Consider the following 15,380-nt stretch of genomic DNA (forward strand, 5'->3'; position numbering starts at 1 on the left):
GAAGGGTGACGGTTTCGGGGATTAGAGTGCTCTCCTCTTCTATTCTCACATGCTCGCAACCAGGAATAATTGACTGTTGGGGGCCGATGCCTGTGTCTAAGAATTAAAAAAAAAAGAATGGCTCACATACAGTAAAATGAGCCTGCAAAGTTTACAGCCAGCAGCTGGTTGTCTGCTCTGATTATAGGAGGTTTTAGAGTGAAATGACCACAGTTCACATCCACAGTTCGAGCTCAGTGTGTGTGTGTGTTTGTTCTAAATGTTAATTTGAGTCCTGTGTTGTTCAACTTGCTCCTGAAACCTGTACAAACCTACACATTCCAGTTAAATCGAGTTTAGATCACTTTCATCTACATAATCACATTTTCAGTTTGAATACTGGAATTCCCCCTGTGTACCAAATCAGTTGTTGACTTCTAGTGGCTTTCATGCAGGTTGACTCTCAGTGCCTTTTCAGAGTGAAATAAATACAAAGGCACACTTAATGATAGTGTTATTGATAAAAGAACTCTTTAAGGGGCAGAGAGTAAGTGCATGCCAGTGTATGTGCATGTGTGTGCGTGTTCTTACAGGAAAGAGTGTGTTTAGAGCCCAGGGAGACTGGCTAAAAGAGAGCACACACTCACAGTTAAACAGTGAGATCTTTGTGCATCCAGCCTGAATAGCTGCTCTAAACTGCATAGGGACATTGTCAGAGGAAGTGAAGATGTAGGAAAACAGAGTCAAGTGTTAAATATATATAGTAGTAGTTACAAAACTCAGGCTCTTGAACCGCCAGTGAATTGAATTCTAGAGAAAGAATCTGAAATATGTGTGATTAAATTCATAACCAACAACCGAACATGACACAGATTTTTTTTTTAGTGCTTTTTTTCAGCATTTTGCTGTTCACTTCTGTTGGATTTCATAACCAAATCTATATTTGCATCAAGCATACTGCACAAGTTGTATGCATCCTAATGCGTGTAAAATATGCACCCGCCCACACAAACTGAGTGGGTGCATCTACAAAGGGTAATACGGTAGATGTGCTGCATGTTTCCAGACATCCCCTTGGAACAGGAGAGGAACAGTGGAGGCTTGCCCAATATCCTCACAGCAGCCCACTCACGAGGGAGGGAGGGAGGGAGGAAGGGAGGGAAGAAGATACAAAGAGAGAGAGACAGAAAACATCTTACACTCTAATGCTGCATTTGACTTTTTCTTTTTCCTCACACTGGACTGTACACTTTTTCTGTCTAGAATTACAACATACAAGAACTGTTTTTTACTTTTAACAAGTCATTTCAAAACCAATTTTAGGTTTTGTGTAGGATTTTCAAGTCTGTCATCGTACGCGTGGAGATGCTGTGAGAGATTATCTCAACTCAGTATTTCTGAGGTTTGATATTTGATTGACATGGCCCGTGCAATCGAGTCTTTAGTGTCTCTCAACCCATTTTGCTCCATGGATTCAGCACAGGGAGGACACTCTGACAACTGCAAGTTCTGGCTGCTGGACCTGGGTAGGTGCCTTGATTATGTGAAACACATGAGTAACACCATAATGGATAGGACACACATGCATGCATATTAGTTATTCTGTATGTCATGCAGTATATATGTTGGAGTAGGTTTGTCTTGAGTTAAGTGTTGTTTTGTATTCTGTACCAGAGTTAGATATGGAGATTGTAACTTGTTTTTTAAGTAGGGTATTTGCTTGTCATGTGCAGATGAAATTGCCTTTTAATCTCGTTTTTTTTTTTTGTTTTTGTTTTTGTTTTTGGAAAGGCTGGAAAGATGAAATAGACAAATGACATATAATAAGTTATTCTAGTTTAGCAGTTAGATGTTGTTTGTTCAGTTCACTGTGTTCAAGATTCTGAGTTATGTACATATTATTATTCTTACTGTGTGGATGACATGAAGATGCAGTTTAAAATCTCAAAGCAGGGTCAAAAATTGCCTTAAAAATGAAATAACTTATTGTGCAAGAAACAATGCAATAATTGTTTGTCTTCTTTGACAGGTTGTCTTTGTTGTCAGCCACATCAGCTATTTTTATCTGTTTTTTTTATGCAGAGGATATTCACTAATCAAGTGTGGATTATGTTGAGGCATTAATGGCAGTGAAAGTAATTTGGTGAATGCACCATTATGTGATGAAATATTAAATCTACTTAAAATCACATTGACAAGATTATATCTTTGTGCTTATCTATATGTCGGGTCAGACTGGAGCAACACAGATGGGCACAGGGTGTTATTGTGGACCTCAGGGAGGAATAATGAGGTCGAATAGAATTGAAAAATCACAATCTTCTTAAATGCTGCCCCAAAATATCAGACTAGTTTTGCCAGAATATGTAGCAGGTGATCTCTCAACTCCCTATCTTCCCTATCCCATCCCAACTCCACGCCCTTCCTAATTGTAGCTGTTGGTGGCAAGCCCTCTCCAGCATTGTCCACATTTTTACAAATCAGCTAGCCATACCCCCTGGAGCTTTCCCACAGGCTGCACCTCCAACCCCTAAAAAGCACGTCTCCAACCGCACCGGCTGATGTTTGTGTGTGTCTGTGTTTTTGTATCACATCTCCTGGGGAAGATAAGACCACACGAAAGATGCTCCCCTGGTGACACCTCTGGAATCCCAGGCATGCTCCTTTGGAGCTGCAGTGACTTTTGGGATCACTCCAGTTGTACGACAGCCCCTCCCTTCCCTCCTATTCTGAGACACTGGCACACACACAAAGTTGTAAATCTAGCATGTTCTTTGCAGTAGCATGAATAAGAAGTGACTGAATTATGATAGTGTGACGGCAATTAGCATCTAAAGATGCAGTAGAGAGCATCTGGTAGACTCCTGGTTGGATTCTTCTCAGGGATATCGGCTCACAGAGTTAAACAGGGGACGTTTTTATTAAAAGGTCAAACAGGTCTGATTTGCCTTTGCATGTCGAGTATCAGTACTGACTATTTTGTATCAGAATGGTGGAGACAGGTAGAAGACATAGATGTTTGAATCTCTGTAAAATCCAGTACATTTATGCTTTGCACGTACTGTATGGATATGTGCATTTACTATATATATACACACACATATGTACACTGTGTGTCAAACCACAGTACACAAGAAGACTTGCATGCATATGCCTCAAGTGGTTAACACAGCCACCTCAGTATTTTTGAAGCTGATGAGTCTACTAATGAAGCTGCTGATGAATTAAGCTAGAAGTGAACGAGATGCCTTTGATCCAGAATTGCTCCAGAGACAGAGAAGCCAGTTTACTAATTGAGTCAGGATAATCATTTTAGTGATGATTAACAAGCATATTACTACACATTTTAAAGCCAGCTGTAGGAAAATTAGAGATTCCACAGATAGCTACCGTAGAACCACACAGGAAATACCTACATAAATTGTGCTAATAAGTCGTTGCTACAGTAAGATAAGTCTCTTCAGGGCTTGGTGGAAATGGCCAGCAATGCTTTTTTAATCTAGTGTCAGCCTACCAATTTATACCTCTCATGTAATTATTGTTTTTATATTTGGGAATTTTTTAGTTGAGATAACAAAAGCTTACCAGATGGGAGGACAGTTATTATTCCCATTTGCCACCTTTGTTTGGGCCCAGAATTTAAAAGACTACTCGTAAAACAGCTTAAGATTCTATGTGATTGTACATAGGGGAAATGCAGTACTTTTAATATGTCTCATTCATCTAGTTAAGACAAAATGAATAATCCACTGAAGAACTGAGGATGCCTGGATGAATCTCCTATTCATTTTGTAGTGTCAGCAGGATTGAAGAGTCCTGAAGGATCATGTCTTAATAAAAGCAGTTTTACTTTACTTTAATCTTATCAAACAGTATGGCTCATTTTTGAGACTCAAGTGTAACCATCAATACAAAAACAATGATAATCGCTTAGCTACAGTCACGCCGGCAAACAAGTGATGTGTCCCCTAGTTTTGTTTCCCATGAATGAGAGCCTGACCAGCTGTTCTTGAGGTGTCTCCACAATGAAAGACACCCTGCAGGGCAAAGGGCAAAGGTTATGCCCTGTGTGTGTGTGTGTGTGTGTGGCTGTAGGGTTATTTTCCACCTAGGAGGAATGTGTCAAGGCTGCTGACCCCATGTTTCACCCATTTACACCCCTGTTAGCACGTCCTCTTAAGTCTTATGAGAGCATGTAGATGCCACTAAATGCTTATCTAACTGTCAAAGGTTGAACATTTTAGTCATGATGCATAAAGGACTTTGCGTTATGTTTTTCAGCCAAAATCACCACATTGTCCAATTATTACTGAAGATATATTTTACGTTTATACACTTATTCAAATTCACTTATATAATTTATTCAAATTACTATTATGACTACAAAGAATTTCATCAGTTTTATTGTTTGACAGTATTTGAAAGACATTAAAAAAAATTGTTATTTCGCTTGATACACAATTGGTGTGAATAGACAGTGTAAAATATTTGTCTGCCAAATCACCCCAAAGTCTCTTGACGTAATAGCTGTGATGAATTTGCTAAAAGCACGACTACATGTGAGGTTGTGACCCGGGCATTGTCTGCAGGCTGCACAGTCTGTTTCCTCTGCATGAGAAGTCCTGATTCCTGTGTCTGGTTCCCTTTTAACAGATCACGTTTCTACTAAGTGTTACATTATGTAGGTGTGCACTGTGGATCATCATTTTCAGTTATAATAAAAACAGCCAGAAAAGGACCTTTTATCCATTTGACAACAACCGTCTTGTGTGAATCTGATGAGTTTACTTACCTTAATATTTCAAATGCCTTGTGAACTGTACTCTCTGCTTCCAGTATGAATGATGGATAATTTGCATTAATCAAGTGTTATCTAATACAGTAAGAGTATACAAAATGTATAAAGGAAGGTTTTGATAGTCCTTGGAGGCTAACAATAGTAAATGCAAAGGTATTCTAAGTCATCAGAATTATAGCCTTAAATAGGCTCCATGATTGTATCCGTGACTAAAACATTCCAGTGCAGTATCGTAACAAGCAGTTGTGACTCTGGTTTTCATTTAGTATTGTAGGGGAGACTGGGGAGGCAGGTAAATCACTGGACTCTATGCACTTCATGGATGTTTTGAACTTTGGCACTAGTTGCACTTTATGTACTTTCTATGTAATTGTTATTTGTTCTGAATTTCAATGAAGATCTTTTTAAAAATGTTAATCACACTGCTTCCCTAAAATCTATAGTCAACACTGTGGTTGCATGTAAGCATTTGTGCCAACAAATGGGATTATTATCTTCTACCAAGTTGCCCTCAAGAAAGACAGACAACCCCTCCACACCTCCTATCCTCTTTATAGAGGCCCTCTGGGTGGAATTTATAGATCTGTCAGGCATTTCAAGCTTCCCCTTCTCTGGAAGATGTAAAAGTATCTGTCTGACTCTGTCTGGTAGAAAATAAATTGCAGGAAAAAAACAGTAAAGAGATGTGTTCTCGTCTGCACTGCCTCAATATACTCACGTTGTTGTTTGCCTAACTGATGGCTAAGAAAATCTCGAAGAAGGCAGCTGAGTATTGCAGAATCAGTGAAAGATCATGACCGTCATCACTACATAACCTAGGCTTTGTCAGAGTGAGACAGTGAGAGGAGTCTTGAGAGAAAATGGCTTTAGAGTCTTAATGGTGCCTGATGTGGGTGATGCTTGTTATTCTGGGAGCTGTGCTTTGTTCTCTTGCATGCGATGTGAGAACACATGCTTCGTATCAGCAGAGCGCAGTAAAAATAAGTCTCCCAGAGGCTGAATGACTGACACGCACGTTCACATGCAGATGCATTCATTCAAGAGCAGGCATATACACATTTAGCAATGTGGGGTTATGCAAAGTATCCAACGAGCGGAGGCAGAATTTCCACACCTGCCATTCATGAGAGCTATTCAGCCTGGTCACGTGGTTTAATATTTAGCAGCTGCATCTTTTTAAAGCTGAATAATACGGAGGCTCTAACATTTTACTCACTAATCAAGCTCCACCAAAGTATCCTTATATGTAGGTATTTTAGTCTTGTATTCAGACATAAACTAATCTAACATTTTGCAATTGAAGGTCAACGACTCACAATGTGATGGAGACAATTCAAAGCAGAGCGATGTAGGAGGAGAGCATCGTCCTTGAGTCAACTTCAGCCCCCATACAGATGCACTTGTTTTTGCAGTCAAACCGTCCCTGGAAGTCATGTGCTGCTCTGCACAATGAGAACATTATCTCTTGAGTCTCTGTGCCAAGAGAGAATTTTCTGATTGAGTTTAGCTAGAGCTCAGAACAGTTTCACATATAATTGATAGAAAAGATCATTTTAGGAAATCTGAGAACTCTGTATCACTGAAAGGTGTCTAAGTAGGATTTTTGGTAGATATTTCTCATCCTTGAGTGATGACCAGAGTTATTCATTATATCTATGGAGTTGTTTTATTTTTTGTGAGAGTTGGGGTCATGTTGCACAGTGTGACAAAACACAAAGAAATCCAACCTCAAGGTTATCATCCCAAGACTCCTTAGCCACATATCTTGTTGAGCCAGTAGAGAGGTTTTATTTCTTCCTTCTTTTTTGGTGATGGTAAAGAAAACAAATGAGGGAATTCAGGGACAATGGAGAAGACAAGGGGTTAGAATACAGGAAGGAGCCATGTAGAAAGGAGTGAATGATCAGACAGGTGAGGCCAACAGGTGGATGTATCTATGAAGTATCCAGACAAAGCCTCGAGCATCCCTTTATCCATTTATTATTTTCTTATCGCTTCATTTCTAGTCAAAGAAGAGATTTCCTCCTACAGATTCCCCAAGGAGCCATCATCACTGTGAGGAGGAGGCCAGCCTGCCTACTGCACATAACACCTAAAAACCCTGTACAAACAAACAAAACCACACAGAACTTTATCTTGTACCATCTCCTTGCTATATGCGAACTAACATATGCACAGTGCCTAAAATGTTGTTTAATGTGTATCACTCTAAAAAATCTCGCGGTCATTGACGGTTTAAAGGCAAAGACACTTCTTAACTGAACGGACTTTAAACTACAAGACTGTTTTGCTGCTGTGTTTACCAGACAACATTAATCACATGGATTAGTTGTTGTCTAGTGTAAGTCCCTGAATTTAAAAAGCTGTCAATCAATTTAAGACTAATAGCATGTTTCAATCTTGCAATTTGATTAATGGTGAGATGATGCTTTTGTCTTTATTTGGATTGCAATCTGTGCCTTAATAGTTGTGTTAATTAATTTATCAACCTTTTCTTTCTTCTCTCTCCTTCACCTTTTAGATACCTTGTCTGTATCCAGTAATGAAGCCCTGCAGCCAGGCTCCAGCCAAACGCTGGGTCCTCACAGCTCACCTGGCCCCAAACGTCCAGGGAACACCTTAAGGAAGTGGCTGACCAGCCCTGTGCGGCGGCTCAGCTCCGGCAAAGCTGATGGCCACGTCAAGAAGCTCGCCCACAAGCACAAGAAGAACCGTGACGGCACAAGGAAGAACATGGATGCAATGGCCGGCTCGCAGAAGGACTCTGACGACAGCGCTGCCACACCACAGGATGAGACACTGGAGGAAGTAAGAGCAGATAGAGCAGCAGATCACTGTTACCCTGTCAGAACATTCAAAAGCCCAGTTGTGATTCTGACCTACCAGCTGAAAATCACTGTTCTCTTTTTTCTCTCTCCAGCGTATGCGTAATGAGGGGCTGAGCAGTGGTACCTTGTCCAAGTCTTCCTCATCAGGCATGCAGAGCTGTGGCGAGGAGGAAGGAGAGGAAGGGGCCGACGCTGTCCCTCTACCTCCCCCTATGGCCATCCAGCAACACAGCCTGCTGCAGCCTGACTCCCAGGACGACAAGGTGGGTCAATGTGGATATTTAAATATACCACCCATACAAAGAATACCACCCAACATAAACAAGGGTTAGGGTTAGGGATTAGGGTTATGGTGGGTTAGGGTTAGGGGTTAGGGTTAGGGTTCTGTCTTAAGCTTAACCAGATGAAAATAGGTTTATGTGCTTTTGTCTTTTATTTTATATGATCCACAGATACACACAGATATTATGTGCATGAATTGGAAGAAGGGTTACATGTGCATAAATAAAATACATTAAGTTCTGATACACACAAAGTAAATTGCACTTCCAAATAAAACTGAAATTACTGTATAACTGGTTCTTCAGAGAAAGATGCTCACTGAAGATGTTATAAACTTTTTTTTGTTGATCTAAAGAAAGATTTTCATTTTTCTTGCTTTTTCAAACTGGCTTATATCTCAAATAATTTATCCACATGAGTGAGTCAGCCAGATTTTTTGTTGCTTGTTCTTTTTGCTCAGTTCCACATAGAGCTGTAAATATCACTGTGCAACCACACAGAGCTAACGCTAAATAAAACAGCTGAACTTTCACTTTTGGCACTAATATTTTTTTCTTTTCTCCTCTTATTTTCTTGATGGTTGCATGTTCCTTCCTTCAGCATTATGTTGATTTCTGTTCTGCCTCTCTTCTCTCCCAGTTTCCCTATCTCTCCATGTAAAACCACTTCTTCATCTCCACTTTGGATCCCTCTTTATTTAACTTTCTTGTTGCCTTCTCCATTTCTATCTCTCACCAACTAAATGTCATTCCCTTGAAGTGTAATTGATTCTATTGTTGCTGAGGTGAATACTCCATTCTCATGTTTCTGCAGTAGTGAGGTGTTTGTGGGACTAAATGGTGTATCCCCAGTAAGTCTGGTTGCGTACAGGGGATCCTTTTAAAACTTTGCCTACCACCATGCCTCAAACTGGTTTCAGAGGCAACCTTTCTCTCTGATGGAGTATCAAGCAACACTGTTTGCTGTATATAAGTTGTTTGACCAATCATGGTGCTAGTGCTCGAACAGCAGTCCAATCCCAGAGCTTGTCCTTGACCCAAACCCACCTCATAACCCCTGTTTCCCCGAGACCAGCCTGTGATTGGCTCCAACTTGGCCCCCAATTAACCCTTTTATTAGGGAGATCACACCCACCAAGTCCTTATTTGGTCATTTGGAATATCGAGGTCCAAACTCAACAATGGTGAGCCTGATCACATACATAGTACTTGCCTTTGAGTCCGTATAACTCCTGCATGCATGCAGCACTCCCAAGTTTTACATTTGTTAAAGCACATTGACTGATATAGATGTTGTTTTGTACCTTAAACTTTAACTTTCTGTATGTCTTTTTGTTTGCTCTCTCTTTTTCAGTCCGCATCCCGTCTGTCCGCTCGTCCCAGCAGTTCAGAGACACCCAGTGCTGCTGAACTGGTCAGTGCCATTGAGGAGCTCGTGAAGAGCAAAATGGTGAGATAGAAATCATAAACAATACTCACAAGTACATGCAAATGTGGCACATTTTTGTACACAAAGAAATTCTGATCGATGCACATACAAGCACACATACTTTCTTCTGGTGCTGTTGACAGAGAATAGCATCTTGGCCTACCAGTCATCTGTCAGGACTGTGACTCACTATGCCAGCTGTCCTCTGTTCCAACAAATGGGCATTGCACACTGGCCAATATCCCAACGCATATCAAACTAAAAGCAGTACGGTTTCTCTAGTACTGTAAACACTCTGAGCCTCTTTCAACTCTTTTACAGTATGCTTTTTTCTGCCTTTCTCTTTTCTTCTGCCTCTTCATCCCTCTGTTTCTCCCTCATGTGCTCCTTCTCTCAATCTTCCCCAACTTTCCCCTCCTCAGTCACTGGAGGATCGTCCCAGTTCTCTGTCAGTGGAGCAAGGCGACAGCAGCTCTCCTTCCCTCAACCCCTCCGACAACTCCCTCCTCTCCTCCTCCTCACCCATCGACGAGGTGGACGAGCGCAAGTCTGGCTTCTTCAAGAGACGACAGTGAGTTACAAGCCTGTGTCCTGTTAAGCGTTTTGATAAACAAAAGCTACTTGAGTTCAACCTGTTAATTATGCTTGTCTTCAGTTTGTGTGCTTATATGGAACATTTCTGATGTTCATCCACAGCTGAGTGCATAACATTTGTATTACACAGTGACAATTTCTGTTTTCTGTCTCTCAGTTATGTGCTGCTGGAGCTGGTGGAGACCGAGAGAGACTATGTCAGAGACCTGGGATCAGTGGTGGAGGTAATAAAGGAATTACATAATATAAAGTATCTGAACATCAGCTTTCAGAGATTGTTATTTAGTTGGCGTTTGCTGAATGTTTTACACATGAGTTGACTCTCCTCACCTCAGGGTTACATGAGTCGGATGAAAGAGGAAGGAGTTCCCGATGACATGAGAGGAAAAGACAAGATCGTCTTTGGAAACATCCATCAGATCTATGACTGGCACAAAGAGTATGTCTGTGTCAATTAACTTGCCCTACAAAGTTTTAAAGTTTATTATCTGCCCCAGTTTGAGGAAATACAACATCACATGAAAAAAATGATACTATGGCCCTTGGCTTGTTCCTAAAATAATGTGTTTCTCTCTTGACTGGTCCATAGTTTTTTTCTGGGTGAGCTTGAGAAGTGTTTGGAGGATCCTGACAGACTGGCTTCTTTATTTGTCAAACAGGTGAGTTATTCACATTTGCTTTACATTCTGGTTTTGTGTCACATGCACAGTATATTGTACTTATTGTAAGAATATGAAATGTATTTTATTGAATTTAAAACTGAGGAAGAAAAAAATGTCATTTTCCTGTGTGATATTTCTTCTCATTTCATTTCAATCTACCTCTGTTTTCTGGCTTTGTTCTAACTGCAGGAGCGGAGGCTACACATGTACATCGTGTACTGCCAGAACAAGCCTAAATCTGAGCACATTGTGTCAGAGTACATTGACACTTACTTTGAAGTAAGATTTTTAAGCCATTTTGCATAATTTTAAATCTACAGTACCAAACCTACAGTAAATGTGCTTATTTTGTTAAATATGTAAGCAGATTATCCATGTTGTATTGTCCACGTGATTAGTCCCTCTTAGAGACAATGATATTCCTATCTTTTACTAGGACCTTAAGCAGCGATTGGGCCACAGGTTGCAGATCACTGATCTTCTAATCAAACCAGTCCAGCGCATAATGAAGTACCAGCTACTACTGAAGGTAAATTCACCACAGTGTTTATTATTCTGCAGGCAGCATTAAGGCTAAGTAAAAATGTCCATATTGAACATGTTGATCAACACAATCACTGTTTCTGAATATATTTTAACTGTTTCACAGGATCTTCACAAAATTTCTAAGAAGGCTGGCATGGATACAACAGAGCTGGAGGTAAGATGTGCTGCCCAGTTTTCAACTCAAACACTAATCCAGTGCATACACTGCTACGTAACTGCTTGAACCACACCTGACAAGATTCATATTATATTCTTATATTGATAAGGCTGAATAATTTACAGAGCCATCTCTGATACTGAATTGTTCTCGTTTTCTCTTTTCCTCATTTTACTTCAATTTCATACAAGCAACTTGTCTCTTAAAGTTTGTTTTACTTTCATGTTCTACTTTAGAAAGCTGTAGAGGTGATGTGTGTGGTCCCCAAGCGCTGCAATGACATGATGAATGTTGGGCGTCTTCAAGGCTTTGATGTAAGATTGCTCTTTATACTCTGTATGTGTATTTTTGGATAACTTGTCTAATTTAAATAATGTAGCCATGTTAAGTTTATAAGTTTATACCCTGCAAATCAATTTCTAATTTTAGTGAACTGCCACCAGGTGTCAGTGTGCGCTCATTTTTTTTCACAGATATGGTAGACGTACAGGAGGTGGTATGTCTGCAGTTAGAGGTTGTTTTTGTTTTGCCCTGTGAAACCAGGTACATGGTGTGCTTCCGCTCTGCTTTTATCAGAGCATACTTTCCACCACTGCCCCCTTATTTCCGTTTTCTCTGCTCTATTTCTTTTTTTAGGGTAAAATCGTAGCTCAGGGGAGATTGCTCCTCCAAGACACCTTCATGGTTTCAGACCAGGATGGAGGACTTCTGTCCAGAATGAAAGAAAGGAGAGTCTTCCTGTTTGAGCAGATTGTTATATTCAGTGAGCCCCTGGACAAAAAGAAGGGCTTCTCTACTCCTGGCTACCTCTTCAAGAACAGCATCAAAGTTAGTGCAGCTCAATAAAATGGCAGAAAGATACACTTACAGCTAAATGTCTTCCCTCCACAATTCCCAACACCAAGAAGCCACTGTCAAGTTCATTTTACAAATGTAAATATCTCCATCTTTGTCCTTTTACCTTTTTTATCCCCACCACTCTTTTTCTTCCTCTCTCTTTCTCCATTCCTGTATCCTCACTTCAGGTGAGCTGGTTGGGTCTAGAGGAAAATGCAGAAGACCCCTGCAAGTTCACACTGACTTCCAGATCATCCAGTGGCAACATGGAGAGGTACACCCTCCATTCAACGAGCCCTGGAGTCAGTCAAGTCTGGCTCCACCAGGTCAGCCAGATACTGGAAAACCAGCGCAATTTCCTCAATGGTAAGAGACTGGTGTGTTTATTACTGTGCACAGAACATTACAAACTTACATCAAAATGATGTTGGCTCAGTGCACATAGAAAATGGTAGAAACTATAGTTAGCCCTGTAGGTCTAATGCTGAAAATGTGCACAACTCAGAATAGCATTATGTTTGAGTTTTAAAGATTTTCTAGAACTTCTTCAAACTCTTAGAACTGAATAATCTTTTGTTCTCATTAAAGTCATTTATGTTACACACATATAATTTTATAATTTAGCAACATGAGTGAAATACTGAATCTGAAAACTGTACCCTTCATCATCTCCCACAGCTCTGACATCCCCCATAGAGTACCAGAGGAACCATGTGGGTGGCAGTGGGCCTGGTGGTCCACCCAGCAGCAGCAGCAGTAGTACCGGAGGCCTGCCAGGAGGCAGCAGCTCCAACAGTACCTCCAACATGGGAGGGGGAGGTGGCGGCGGTGGCTCTGGAGGATCGGGGGGCAGCTCCTCCTCTCTCTGTGGCCCTCGCTCCCGACCCTCCCGAATCCCCCAGCCATCCTCACGCCTCCCCCAGCCCGTCCACCATCACCATCCCCCAGGCCCCGAGGGGCCCGACAGATCAGCAGGTATGTGGTCACCCTGCCACCCTCAGACCCCTCAGTCCCTCCCCTCTAACCCGTATTCAGACCCCACCACAAATGGAGAGCTGTTAGCCTCAGAGGTCCCTAAGATGAGGATGCTGGATGGTCCTCATGGAAGCAACTGTAATAACAGTAACAGACCATCAGGCAGCATGGAGGGAAGTGCCAGACAAGGTCTGGGAGGCTATGATGAAACACAGAAACATCAACCCGCTGGTATACCACAGATGGCTGTGGCTCCTCTGAATTTGCCCCTCAAAAGCCCTCGAGTCGGGACAGTTTCCCCTCTGATTTCACCTCAGTCTCCTGGAGGAGGAAAGGAGGCTTTTGTCCCCACCAGCCCAGCTCATAAAGGCAACTCTTTCTGGTCTATGGTCCCGGCTATGCCTCCCTCTCCTAGCAGCCGGCCTAGTTCCTTCTCCTACCTCAGTGACAGTGGTGGCGGAGGAGATTCTTTGGGCAGAGGAAGCCATGGGACGCCCTCTCATCACCGCCACTCCACCCACAGTAAGGACTTAGACCGCATGAGCACCTGCTCCTCCACCAGCGAGCAGTCCATACACTCCACCCAAAGCAACGGGGTAAGATGTCAAGTCGAGGCCAAGGCTTCAGTGAAGCTACTCACCAGTCACTAACCCCGCCCTCACTGACTGGCTGTCGGTCAGTCACCCTGCCGCTGAGAATGGCTTGCACACGCAACGACTACTACACTGGAGATTAACAGCTATCTGAGTGCACTAACTTCACCAACTGTGTGTGAGAGAGAATTTTCTGGCTCTCCCAGAATATACTAACAGTGTGGATCTGATTCATAGAGCAACTGTTGCTGCTTCCTTAGACACTCTATTTGAGCTTATTTGTTTGCTTCTCAACTGCAGCCAATAGGCACTAACAGTCACCAAATGATTTCAAAATTTCCTCTAATCTTTTTCATTAATTCTCCTACAGAAATAATCAAGAATCTCTGAACTTTTTCATGTATGAGAAGTTCTTTGACATTTTACCTTCTTTCTCTTATTGTCCTGTAAACCGGTTTAATCTTAACTTTGCTATGTTTAGCTCCACAACTACACCAACTTCCGTTTGCTTCACTTCAGCCTGCTATTTGTCTGCAGACTGATAAAGTGCCTTCTGTATTTCTTCTCAGCAATCTTTTTTATTTGCCTGTCCTTGGTAACACAAAGTTCCTTATTACGGCGTCTGTGATCTGGGGATCCTAACATCTGCTTCACAACTTCTCAGAACTTAACATCTGTCTTATATAGTGACTTGTCAGTCGTCACTGTAGACCTAAATGATGGCTTAAATCATACCTCTGCAAGATAAAAAGCAATTTGCAATGCTTCCTGTGATGCATGCATTAAGCATATTAGCAAGTTTATTTGTGTGTGTTACTGTCAATCAAATCAAGAATTTGATTGGTGTGAAGCTACTGATACACTTACTGTACGTCCCTTCTCCGGAAGTATGTGCATGTATCTGGGCGTGTGTGTGTGTGTGTGTGTGTCAGTGCAAATGTGTTGGTTTGAGAGCTTGTACAGTCTCACACTCAGTTCTGTGTTTAAGCAGTGGTGTATAATTGGAGTCTAATGTCTTCCAATCCTCTCCTCTTCTGACAGAGTGAAAGCAGTAGCAGCAGCAGTGTGTCCACCATGTTGGTGACCCAGGACTATGTGGCAGTGAAGGAGGATGAGATCAGTGTGTTGCAGGGTGAGGTGGTCCAAATCCTAGCCAGCAACCAGCAGAGCATGTTCCTGGTGTATCGGGCGGCCAACGAGCACTGTCCTGCCGCTGAGGGCTGGATCCCTGGCTATGTATTAGGACATACCTCATCCTCCATCACCCCTGAACTCCCCGAAGGAACCATCAAGTAAGAATAAATGACATTTCTCCTGTGCCTGAGACAAAGACAAGCAAAGTCATAAAAGGAGTAAAAAATGAAAATTCTCTCTTTTGGTCTTGTTTGGTTTAGAAAATCATTATCATGGCACACAGCGCTCCGTATCCGCCGAAAATCTGAGAAAAGAGACAAGGAGGGCAGGAAGATGGAGAACGGCTACCGAAAGTCTCAGGACGGCCTGGCCAACAAAGTCTCTGTCAAGGTGAAGAGTGTGAAGAACTTTCACTGAGTTAAAAGTTTAATTTATTTATTTCCTCTCTTTACATTTTGACTTTTGCAAGAAATCTAACTTTGTCCTTGCGTTTTCATTACAGCTTCTAAATCCCAACTTCATCTATGATGGTATGTACACATTGTTGCTGTCATTAAGTTCTTTTAA

General features: G+C 41.7%; 1 protein-coding gene across 4 annotated transcripts in view; it reads left to right on the forward strand.

Annotated features, from left to right (window-relative positions):
- Nucleotides 1-15,380, forward strand: part of triob (trio Rho guanine nucleotide exchange factor b) — a 110,866-nt gene that overhangs the window by 87,933 nt on the left and 7,553 nt on the right. For 3 of the 4 annotated variants that reach the window (XM_067602124.1, XM_067602125.1, XM_067602127.1), the window contains 17 exons: nucleotides 7,299-7,585; nucleotides 7,698-7,868; nucleotides 9,241-9,336; nucleotides 9,738-9,886; nucleotides 10,067-10,133; nucleotides 10,245-10,348; nucleotides 10,499-10,568; nucleotides 10,761-10,850; nucleotides 11,008-11,100; nucleotides 11,221-11,271; nucleotides 11,511-11,588; nucleotides 11,911-12,102; nucleotides 12,300-12,477; nucleotides 12,790-13,682; nucleotides 14,721-14,971; nucleotides 15,074-15,203; nucleotides 15,316-15,343. In XM_067602124.1, the coding sequence (XP_067458225.1) occupies nucleotides 7,299-7,585; nucleotides 7,698-7,868; nucleotides 9,241-9,336; nucleotides 9,738-9,886; nucleotides 10,067-10,133; nucleotides 10,245-10,348; nucleotides 10,499-10,568; nucleotides 10,761-10,850; nucleotides 11,008-11,100; nucleotides 11,221-11,271; nucleotides 11,511-11,588; nucleotides 11,911-12,102; nucleotides 12,300-12,477; nucleotides 12,790-13,682; nucleotides 14,721-14,971; nucleotides 15,074-15,203; nucleotides 15,316-15,343 (2,928 nt within the window). Of the gene's footprint in view, nucleotides 1-7,298; nucleotides 7,586-7,697; nucleotides 7,869-9,240; nucleotides 9,337-9,737; nucleotides 9,887-10,066; nucleotides 10,134-10,244; nucleotides 10,349-10,498; nucleotides 10,569-10,760; nucleotides 10,851-11,007; nucleotides 11,101-11,220; nucleotides 11,272-11,510; nucleotides 11,589-11,910; nucleotides 12,103-12,299; nucleotides 12,478-12,789; nucleotides 13,683-14,720; nucleotides 14,972-15,073; nucleotides 15,204-15,315; nucleotides 15,344-15,380 lie in introns of those variants that run through there. The other variant, XM_067602128.1, reaches the window with a different exon arrangement.

Source organism: Thunnus thynnus, chromosome 10, assembly GCF_963924715.1.
Source record: "Thunnus thynnus chromosome 10, fThuThy2.1, whole genome shotgun sequence".
Classification (NCBI taxonomy): Eukaryota; Metazoa; Chordata; class Actinopteri; order Scombriformes; family Scombridae; genus Thunnus; species Thunnus thynnus.